This window comes from Lates calcarifer, linkage group LG15 (assembly GCF_001640805.2).
Source record: "Lates calcarifer isolate ASB-BC8 linkage group LG15, TLL_Latcal_v3, whole genome shotgun sequence".
Lineage (NCBI taxonomy): Eukaryota > Metazoa > Chordata > Actinopteri > Centropomidae > Lates > Lates calcarifer.
Window position 1 is genome coordinate 11,021,608 of NC_066847.1, and position 11,523 is coordinate 11,033,130.

An 11,523-nucleotide genomic window follows, 5' to 3' on the forward strand; every position below is an offset into this window, starting at 1 on the left:
GCTAAGAACCAGTGTGTGTCGTTAACAACGGCCTGGGTAGATGAAATATGTTTTGTGGCTGGTGAATTCATGATGTTAACTCGTACATATGTGTATTTTATTTATTTCCATCACTGCCCACAATGAATTCACCAAAATAATCCTTCAGGTTTCCAGTATACTCATAGACATTTCAACCCCTCAGTGACACATTTAACCTGTTTGCTACTAGACGCTACACATTGTGAATGAGTGGTAACGATCTCTCTGGAAAATAATGGGTTAAAGTGTACAAGGAAGTACCTGTGAGGGCATTAAGGGGAGTAAAGTCCGTGAGAGAAGACGACAGGGAAGGGATTCCTGGATAGACTGCATTTCCTCATGACGAGCTGGTTCACCATTTGTTTTATTCTGAGTGTGTTGTTGGTAAAGTATTAGATGTGGTTACAGAGGAGCTGGTTGTGCTGAACTGCATCAGAGAAATGGCCAGTGAACCACAGGGACAAGGCTCAGGTGAGGTTTATGAACACGCTGAGGGCATGCCTTTTTATTTGTGCTTTTGGTTCTGTTCACTTCAAACCGTTGGACAACGTCTGACTTGACTGAATATCTGAATAATGTTACTCTGTAATGTTACTGTCTGGACACAAACCACTTGATCATTTCCTTCCTTGTTTCTCTGTCCGTCACTCCACCACTCACAGGGAATTGTTTCCCTGATGAGCATCAGTCACTGAGGTTCCGAAGGGTTTCATCTCGAGTGTCCAATCAGAATTACCCTCAGTTCAACTGGAACTCGACCCCTGCAGACGAGGATGGGGGGGGCGACAGTGGACCGCGCCGGGACCTCAAGAGCATCCCTCTCCCCATGTCTCTGAAAAGAGCTGTGAGGTATGAAAACTACTGACCTTTTGTGTACTTTTAGTATTTGTTAAGTAAAGATCGACTAAAGACATTTTTAAAACATATGGAAACATTCAGCTGTGAATTTCCCCTGCGGATCAATAAAGTATCTATCTAATCTAATCTAGTCTAATCTATCATTTGAATATGATAATACCTATATCATTTTTAAAAACATGTTTCCCCTAATTCTATGAAAAAAATTACATAACAATTTCCAAGAAATGTTCTGGAAAAGACCTATATTAATTGATACAGGTTACAGGAAATAACTTAAATCCAAGTGAATCCTCATTTGTTCCTTGTATATTTTTGGAAACTTAATTCTTCATATATGTTTTCAGATTTCAGATTTTTATATGTTGTGCACTGACTAAATCTGTCTCTCTAGGTTAAGTAGTTGAAATGAATTAATTTGAAATGTATCAACTGAACATTGTTTCCCAATAATTAGACTCACTTACAGTATATGTAGACGTAGACATTACATATGTCTTGTGAGGAAATGTCTTGGAAATTATTTGAAAATTACAGATCAATAATTAAATCAAGCTATAGTTAGTCCAGAGTCATTGAAATGTTTTAAAAACTTGTCCATTACAGGCAGGTGCAGCAAATGCAGGTGCCTGTGGTTTCCAGTGTGGAGTCATGGAAAAGGAAGAAGTCCAAATCTCTGTGTAAACTCAAAAACGCCACCAGAGAATTTCTCTACTTTTTCGAACTGTGGAGCAAGTCTTTGCAAAAAATTGGAGGTACATGTTCAGTGTATTATTTCTAGTGGATTTTAAGGGGCTTGATTAACGAGGATTTTTCAGCCTACAGATGACACAGTGTATACTCTCTAATCATGGCTTTTTGTTTTCCCCCACAGGGAACTTTGGAGGTGGTGTCCAGTCTTACTTCCTGTTCCTGCGATTCTTGGTGGTGCTCAATTTTGTTTCCTTCTCTCTGATTGCTGGATTTGTCCTCATCCCCAGCATCATCTTCAGATCTGCTGGGTCCAGCCCCGTCAACAACACCGGTAATGATTTATCCAGGCTCCAGTCACTTCACTACATTTAATTCTGCTTTAAACCTTGGGGTAACACATGGCGTTGTGTTTTCACGGTTCTTCATTTCATTCTGATATTTTGGCACAATTCTTCCAAATATAACCAGGAAGCCTCCTCACAGTTTAATGCAACAGTTTCCAGGCAACAGCCTCAGAGGCCGGGGTGTTTGTAGAGACAGTGGTACCAGCCGTGGTATTCCCCTCTGAAATATAAAAGGAGAAATGCTCACCAGTGCATGAGCAGAAGATTTCATCCCAAAACAATATCTAGAGAAAAATGTATTTATTGTTAGTTTATCATCGCTATGAGTAAAATACAGACAATACAATAAGCCTTTTTCACTGCAGATATTCTGATTATTGTCATAGTAGGAAAAGCTCATTTTATTAAACAAAACCATTAGATTCTTCAAAGCAGTGTGAGGTTTGTGAGCTTTATCGAGTTGATACTGTTGGAATTATAAGACCCTGCTATCAAGGGAGCCACAGACCTGCATTTAATCACCACTGCAGCTTTTCTTCCGCTCCTGAAACCACAGGACTTACAGTATATGTTCAGAGAGGTGCAGTCAGACCTATAGAAACAGTGTTATCTGAAGACGCATCCACAGATCATAAAGCTTTTCCCCTTGCTGTGTTTTCCAGGTCCAGAGGCATGCATGGAGTATGACCCCAATCCTCAAGGCCTGGTGGTGTTCTATAATTATTTCCTTGACTTACTTTCGGGAACGGTGAGAAACTGCAGCATCGCAACAATCTGCAAAGATACAAGACTTGCATAACATACAGCAAAACAGATATCAATCTTTTTAAGTTTAATATCAGACATGTTTAGTGACCATCCTCTCCTCTTCGTTCAGGGTTTTATGGAGTATTCATACCTGTTTTACGGCTACTACAACAACACAATGGTGGAGGACAGGAACTTCTCCTACAACATCCCCCTGGCCTACCTCTTCACTGCTGTTTTCTACTTTGCCTTTTGTCTCATTTGCATCATTGCACGGTCAGTCCCACGACAAACACTCTCAGGTTCAGTATTAACAATCAATATCCAGCCTCTGTGTATGTCGGTGAAGGGTCAGGTCGGACTGACTCAAACAAATAGAATGACATTTAAAAGCCCGATCCACTTTGACCTGCTTCTGTGACCTCCTCTCCTCTCACACTCAGCATGGGGACCGCAGCTCGAGTTGCTGTGGCAACGGGAGGCAGCGCTGTGGGCAACTACAGCATGATAGTGTTCACGGGCTGGGACTACGGTTGCCTGGGAGACCGAGCGACCAAGCTAAAGCAGAAAAACATCCACTACCGGCTGCAGGTCAGAGGGGATCTGTCCTACTTTGCAGAGATGTGATGGACGCGTGGCAGTTTCTCTCTTCGCAGTTTTACATAATCGTTTCTGACCCCTGACCTCATCTCTCTACTCTCTCTCTTTCTCCCTCTGTCAGGTGGACCTGGAGGAGGAGAGGATAAAGAAACAGGCAGCTGCTCTGACTCTGTGTCAAAAAATACTTTTATACTCTCTACGTGTTTTTATGTTTTTCCTTGCACTCGGGCTCATTATAGCAGCCTTCTACGGCATCTCTGAGGCCACCAACTTCAGCCAGGTACATGATGCTAGAGTACAGTGGTGATGCTGATGTGGTCTTGTGTAAACCTTGGGTGACATTTTGGCTCCCATCTCTTCCCAACAGGAAAGAAGTGACGAGCAAGGGATCCTGGGTTTGATTTTTGAGTATCTTCCCTCCATTGTCATCACCACTGGAAACTTTGTGGTGCCTCTGCTGTGTGACCAGATCGCCTTAATAGAGAGATACACCCCCAGCACTACCATCATAGTGGCACTATTAAGGTTAGCACTGGTGTTTCTGTGGGAGTGACAATGTCAGAGCATTTAGTTTAATCCTTAATGTAGACTAAAGTGTAATAATCTCTAATCTTTGTTTAAACACCTGAGTAATTTTAGCATCAGAATATTGAACAGTAATTTCCTTCTTTGACCAGGGCAGTGTTCCTGCGTCTGGTGAGTCTGGGCGTTCTCCTCTTCACCCTGTGGCGTCAGATCACCTGTAAGGGGGACACAAACAATAAAGCCTGTGAACTGTGCCAATACAACCATGAGGTCTATCAGGTACTTAAACCACTTGACTGTCCTTAAATAGATGCAAATTATTTTCAAAGATGCTTCTCTCTCACAAACAGGATCGAAGGAGTCACCAAGCTGTTACTGAACAAACACCAGCGGCTTAAGGAGAAACAGAAGAGGGAATGATTGAGATAACGAATATAAGGCAATTCTGCTGTTAGGAGATGTTTGTTTTTCTAATCTAAGTTCCCTGTTCTGGCTGTGTTTACAAAAGTAAATAATTCTGTTGGCAGTTTGTTTATGTGTCAACACATTGTAGAGACAGAGAATACACTATGTTAGAGGGATTGACTGGGGGCTACAGTAGACAACTGCAAGAGGAAAGACTTTGCCAAATGGCACCAGAATAAAACAACAAAGATAAAACAGTCTAGGTTTGCACACAAGCTTTTCAGTAACTTGTGATGATAGTAGCTGAATTTTGTAAAATGCCAAATGGTTACAAGTACGGCCTGTAGAGAATAATGTGACTACCTTGAGTGACATAGTCCTGCAAATATATATATATTGCATTGTATCTTTGCATGTTCGTCTCATGATGTAGTGCTGGGAAACACGAGTGGGACAGGAGATGTACAAGCTGACGCTGTTTGACCTCTTAATCAACATTGCTGTGCTCGTCCTGGTGGAGTTTCCACGCAGGTACAAATCATTGTGTGAGCAATTCGTCTAAAATAAGATGAAAACTCTCAGATTGTGTTTACAGTAAGTTGTGTTTTTGCGTGTATCAGGATGGTGGTGGACAACTGGTCCAGTAAGCTGGCTCAGTGGGTGGGTCGGCAGGAGTTTGTGGTTCCTTCCAACGTGCTTGGTCTGGTTTACGGTCAGACTGTGGTTTGGACAGGAGCTCTTTTTTGCCCTCTGCTGCCACTCATCAACGCCATCAAGTTTGTCATCCTCTTCTACTGCAAGAAGGTGAAGATGATGTTTTAAACACAGCCAACATTTCATGCTTGGCCGTTTGGTTTTGTCCCTAACCCTGGTTCATGTCCTTAATGCCACTGTCCCCCTCAGATCACACTCTTCTATAACTGTCGACCAGCACTGAAGACGTTTCGCTCCACCACCTCCACCTTCTTTTTCCTGGTGGTACTCCTGTTTGGCTGGGGCCTGGCCACAGTTGTCATGATTTACAGTCTGGCTGAGTGAGTATATTAATGTAATGAAATGGCAGTAACAGCGGTCAGAGCTTTTTCTCTGTAGGAACTGGCAGGATGTTTTCCATGTTATGTTACATTGTTGAGGAGACATGTTTCCCTCTGTCCTCCCAGGATCCGTCCGTCTATGGGTTGCGGTCCTTTCCGTTTCTTCCCCACCATGTGGTCGATTGTCCCAACCTCTTTCCACAGCCTCTCTGAAACTACAAAGGAGTTTCTATTCTTCATCGGCTCCCAGGCGTTCTCCATCCCTCTGTTTGCCTTATCATGGTGAGTAAATTTGTGTTTTCTGTTGGATCATTATTCTGCTGTATACAGTGTTGTGTTTAAACCTAGAAATATATTTCATCCTATATTTTACCTGGATATTACATGGTACTTTATGGTCCATTTTATTTTACATAATCATGGCTCTTTTCTCTCTGACAGTGTGGTGATGTGCTATTTCATAGCCTTAGCCTCAGTCCATGGGAAAAGTGTTGCTCTGCTAAGAGCGCAGCTAAAACTGGTAAGTCGTTGGCATTAACCATTATGGTGTACTGTAAAGCAAAGACTTAACATGGTCTTGAATTGTGATCATATGTAGGCTGGCCTATGTAACTTCCTAATACTCACAGGCATTCAGTTTTACTAATGCAGTGGTGGGTCTTTGGCTTGCAGGAGGGCCGTGACAAGCAGTTCTTGGTGAAGCAGATTGAGGAGCTGAGTCGACAGCTTTAGATACCCAAACATGCTGCAGGAGGCTGAACATATGGAACATGTTTGGTTTCTACAATCATCAAAAGTCCCCCTCCAGGCAAAAATGTGTATTGGTCATTGTTTCTTCACTTGTGTGTTTGACCTTCACGATGCAGAATAATGTATGTTCACGGTTTGATGCTTGAAGACTGTTTCCAGATTCTTCTGCTGAATGTGTAAAGTCTCTGTGTGCTAAATCTGAGTTTAAGGCAATTACCTGTGAGCACGATTTGTGACATCACTACTAATTTGGAGCCAATCCTGACTACATAAGTACAATGTAGAAACTTCAGCACTGTATCAGCACTGTATATACTGCACACTGAGGATGGTCTTTTAGTGATGTAGGAGACATCTTATATCCAGTTGTTAAACTTTTGAAATGAAACAAATATGTATATTTATAGATTATGTATTTTTCAGTGAGGGAGGAAGATTAATGCCTCATTTAAGAAATTCAAACTAGGTAAATGAAGCTTTTCATGGAAAAACCACATCAGACACAATTCACATTTTTATTCAAAGCAGTGTTCTTATATATATTTGAACATAAGTCAGTGGTATATATATAATTGTTTATATATAATTTTAAAGTTTATTTTATAATTTTGTTTTTATATAATTGAATTCAAAATGTGGTTCTAGACAGATCTAAACCAAGAGGTTGATTTTTCAGGAGAATTTGAAAAAGTGAAATTGCAACCTGTTCATTAATAACCGACCTAAGTTATTGTTACATGGTTAGTTTATATAAATGCCATGCAGAGAGTGTCTTTACTATAAATACTGAGTTTCACCACTTTTGTCTGTCCATGAAAACAGATTTGTATATTTCTTGTTCCTTTTACATAATAAAATCACAGGAGTTATAGCCACCTCTAGTGTCACACATGTGGTGTTGCACAACGTGCTTTGTTTACTTCCGCTTTGAGTCTACTTGTTCCTGTGGGCAGCAGTCAGCTGGAGCAGTCCTTCACCCAGTAAGTCAGTGACAGTATCTGCGTCTTGTTTTTGATATAAAATACTTTGAAATGATAAGTTTGTTGTAGGGGGTCGAGTTAAATGTGTGTGCTTCGACTTGCAGCTGCGTTGTTAAATGTTGCCTAAGTTGGAAAGTAGCAAACATTGGCTAACGTTAGCCTAGCGATAGCCAGCTAACTCACAGCAACACGGAATACTGTGGCTCTTCTGTACTCTCTGGCCTCCCAGTTTCCAGCTTTACTCATTCCATAACTTCCTCTTAGTACAAGTGTTTAGGGTTTCATTAATAAATCGGTTGTTTTTCCCCTGTGTTCGCCGCTCATTCCCGCTTCACTCGACGCTAGCCTGCCGAGCTAGCTGACCGCTAACCTGCAGTATCAACAGTCGTCAAGGTAGCGATGAACATCCTCCCCAAGAAGAGCTGGCACGTTCGCAACAAGGACAACGTTGCGCGCGTGCGGAGGGACGAGGCACAGGCAGCTGAGGAGGAGCGCGAGGCCAAGCGGCGCGTGGACCGTGCCGAGCAAGAGGTGACCCCTGTGTTGTCATGTTATGTCCCGGGATAATGATGATGATGACTATCAGTGGTTAACAGTGCTCAGTCTACTGAGCATTTACTAAACACACAGTGCACGTGTTTAGAGCTGCAGTGATCATCAATCAATCAAACTTTATTTATATAGCAGCAGGTACAGTTAGTACAGGTTTATGCAACTCAAAGTGAAAACGTGTTTCTGTTATTTAGTCTGCCCAGTAAATACCTGTGATGTTTCTATTTTTTATACCTTTAGTTTGAAATCAGTGCTCCTTTTCACAGGCACGTACAGAGTATCTAAGACGGAAAGCCCGAGCTGCTCTCCAGTCAGCAGGAGGAAAGAGAGATGATGACGATGATGAACGAAGTGGAGGAAGTGGAGCTCTGGAGCATCTCAATCTTTTTCCTCTGGAGGAGTCCTCAGAGAAGAAGGGGAATGAAGAGTATCTCAAAGAAAAGAAAGAGGAAAAGGTGATACTACTCCTGTCAGTTGTCTCTGTCGTGTGGTTTCCTGAAGTGATTTTATTATTTTTAAAGCCATTTCTGTCTCTACACTAAAGCACAGACCAGGGTATAACCTGTTTACTGTTGCCACAACCATAGTTGACGATCCTGTGCTATTCAGTTTAAACACGAAATGATGAACAATGGTTACTCTGTGCATCTTCCCATCAAAGCATCTCACTGTTAATGACTGGAAGTGTGTAAGACTGTTTATAAAGGTGACTGAGCACATCGCAGCAGAGTTCCTCCTTTATAGATAGCTATAGATAGTTAGCTCTCAGCTGTAATTTCTGCCTGTTATTAAAACAGGATAATAGAAGAGTAATTTATGCATTAGTATAACAAAATTTGAAAAAAAATAAAAAATCTTATCACAGAGTTCCACTTACATGGTTTTTAATGAACTTTCACCCCCCTTCTTGTGGCCTTCATCCATGGATGGTGGTTTTTCAGTTGTTATGGAGAAAGTTTAGTTGATAAAAATGTGGATTCAGTAGTTTATTATCTCCCCCTATACACAACCTCCTGCTATCATGTGACTGAAAATTGCACGGTCGCATTCGACTGTTCTCAGTAAATCTTGTTGAGTGTAGAGCTACTGTTTCACACACAAATCGTTCATGAATTGCGATGTGCAGACACACACACACCTCACCTGTGGCCAACATTCTGAATGATCAAACACAAACTGATGTTTCCAGAGATTTGTGTCATGCTTTGTTCTCATCTGTGAAATCCAGAGGTTGTGATCCAGGTTCAGATCCATGACATTTTGATTATATATGTTTACCTGTTTATCCATCTGGGTTTTTGGGCCACAGTTACACTTGTTTCTACACAACTTTTATCATTAATCACGTCAAGACGCTGTTATATTGAATCAGATTTTTAAAATCAGTGGAGGTGGTAGTCAGAAAGCTAAATATATTCTGGATGCAGCCCAGCTACAATATGTATACAAGCAGTTTAAACAGATGGAGCGTGAGAGTCAGGAAAAACTAATGTAGACAGAGAGTTAGATAAATAAAACCATGGGAGACACAACACAGAGATTTCAGGGCAAAGTGTTAAAATACAAAGAAGTGATCCAGTTTAATAATCAATCTCAGAAAATGTCAAAATGTTACTGAGGAAAAGGGAATCTTTATGCCCGTCTTTACATTCAGGTTTAAACAGCTGCTGTCATCAAAATTAATGTAAATAACTGTCAGTTTTCCCTGTGTTTTTTTTTTCCAGGAGAAGCAGGAGCGTGCCATCGGCTTGCTGGTCTCTCTTGGACCTCAGCCTGGGTCTGAGGTCACTCCATGGTACCTAAAAAGCAGTCAAGAAAAAGAGGAAAGGAAAGAGAAAGAAAAGAGGAAGGGAATAAGTGAAGAGGAGAGAGAAAAGAAGGATCGTAGACTGAAGGACAGTTTGGACCCGTTGAAGGACATGAAGAAAGCTTTGGGTGTAAAAGACAGGAAGGAACACAAGAGCAAGAAGAAGGAGAAGAGAGATAATGGGGAAAAGAGGAGCAGTGGAGAGAGGTAAGATTATCAGTGATGATTGTCTGGGTGTTTATGAATCAACTGAATTCTTATAAAACTGCTCATAATATCGTAACAATAAACCATAGTGAGTATTTCACCCCAGTAACTCAGGATATGTAGATATTCTGCTCTATTATATTGTTATATTATATTTTGTTACTTCCAGCTCCATAGAGAGATTACGTGCCGAGCGTTTACAGAGAGAGGCTGAGGAGAGGAGGCGAGCTCAGGCCCTGCTCGACCAGAGGAGCGGCAAAGGGAAGGAGCCGTGGAGGGAGATTAACGAGAGGGAGAGGCCGTACAACAGCGCCTTCTTCCCAGAACTTGCCCGAAAGCGGCAGAGACGGGATCGAGACAGCTGGAGGGAGGAAATATTAAAATCGTGAACTGTCTTTAACCGTCGTTTGATGACTGTGATAGAGGACAAATACCGTGACCAGAGGAAAGAAGGTGACAGTAACCTGGTCACACTGTTGTCAGAAAGTTGATGATGAGGCAGCTTGATCATCCAATTTTATTTATTTCTGGAAATCCTCAGAGTGAGGTCAGAGGTGAGGTTCAGCTGCAGCTACCTCTGCCCCTGCAGTGTTTTGCACATGAACACGTCAGCAGGGCAGATGGCTGCCATCACAGGGGGCATGAGCCCAGGCTGCCAGCAAAGAAAACACTTAGTGAACAGCTGTCAGCATGGTTTATATTATCATTACTATAACATTTAAAAAGGATATAAGGTGAGCAAACGTCAGGAAGAGTGGAGCTGAATCAATGCATTTATTAATCAGGAAATAATCTGTAAATCTGGTCAGTTTTCAAGCAAAGATGCCAGCCTTTATCTGGTTCTAACGTCTGAAATTTGAGGATTTGCTACTTTTATGTGTCCTACATATAAACAGTAAACTATTGGTTTAATAAAACAAACAATATGAAGATGTTTTGGCTCTAGGAAGTTATAATGGGTATTTATCACAGACAAATCAAGTCAACAGATACAATAAATAAGTAATTGTTATTTGTATCTATATGTGGCCTCATACAGTTCATGTCTGTAGTTAAAGTTAAAGACAAGGATGTAATCTCATTTTTATTGTTTCTGTTGTTTCCAGAGGCCATTTAAGTCCTTTAAAATTAATAAATCCAGTGACACAAGTTGGAATATCTGTCCATTTTGTTTGTTGTTATTAAACCATAAACCATCACAGAAAACACTTTGACATTTCACAGTAACAAAAGCACAGGTGTAAATAATAAAATGATTAATGGTTGAATTCCATTTAGCTGCTTCAGTTTCAGGGCCCTGGTATTGTTCGTGCTGTGACAGTGTGACACTGTCATGACTTAACTGGGACACTGTGATTTACCAGAACCATTGTTAATGTTGTTAGAAACACAGGTGTTTTTTTCCTGCTATGACAAATCAAAATGTCTGCTGTGAAAAAGGCCTGTTGAGTCATGTAACAGCAACATCAACGGCAAACACAAAATCTGACGTTTACATCAAGCTTTTTCACTGTCATCGTTTATTGTACAAATATATAAAGTGAAAATACACTCAGCCTGAAAAAATACTGCTTTGATTGGTGATAGGATGTTTGGTCGTTGGTACTGTTGATGCTTTTTAATTATATTTGGTCACACCAGTGTCTTTCTTTTGTTTTGTCTGCCTTATTATATCACAGAGCCAAGCTAGTTTCCACTAGAAACTGAACATTATTACTTTTATATCTGATTTACTACCAGACTGGTGTATTAGACAGCATTAGATTCAGTTAGGTGTATCTAAAAAACTGCCAGCTGAGTGTAAATTACTTGTGACTTGTACACAACAGCTTGATATTTATTAATTTTTTTTATCGCTGGAAATCCAAAAAATATTTTTATATTTTATATTATGTTTTTATATTATAGTGTAGATAGGACACTTCACGCCATAACTTATTAAATGTAGCTAGAATTTTAATTTTTTTAATTCCTTTAAAGTGAATAACGCTCCCTCACTT

The 11,523-nt window shown here is 40.7% G+C and overlaps 2 protein-coding genes across 2 annotated transcripts; both read left to right on the forward strand.

Annotated features, from left to right (window-relative positions):
• Positions 1-271: 271 nt before the first annotated feature.
• tmc4 (transmembrane channel-like 4) lies at positions 272-6,852 on the forward strand. The gene is made up of 16 exons (XM_018682579.2): positions 272-492; positions 684-870; positions 1,486-1,634; positions 1,754-1,903; positions 2,579-2,664; positions 2,794-2,939; positions 3,107-3,254; positions 3,385-3,543; positions 3,631-3,788; positions 3,941-4,067; positions 4,627-4,724; positions 4,814-4,997; positions 5,097-5,227; positions 5,354-5,509; positions 5,669-5,747; positions 5,900-6,852. The coding sequence occupies exons 1-16, from the start codon at positions 462-464 to the stop codon at positions 5,957-5,959; spliced, it is 2,049 nt and encodes a 682-aa protein (XP_018538095.1). The 5' UTR covers positions 272-461; the 3' UTR covers positions 5,960-6,852.
• Positions 6,853-6,856: 4 nt separating this feature from the next.
• leng1 (leukocyte receptor cluster (LRC) member 1) lies at positions 6,857-11,168 on the forward strand. Its single transcript, XM_018682583.2, has 5 exons — positions 6,857-6,957; positions 7,303-7,488; positions 7,776-7,964; positions 9,234-9,523; positions 9,693-11,168. Exons 2-5 carry the CDS (start codon positions 7,357-7,359, stop codon positions 9,910-9,912), a joined length of 831 nt encoding a protein of 276 aa, XP_018538099.1. The 5' UTR covers positions 6,857-6,957; positions 7,303-7,356; the 3' UTR covers positions 9,913-11,168.
• Positions 11,169-11,523: the final 355 nt, after the last annotated feature.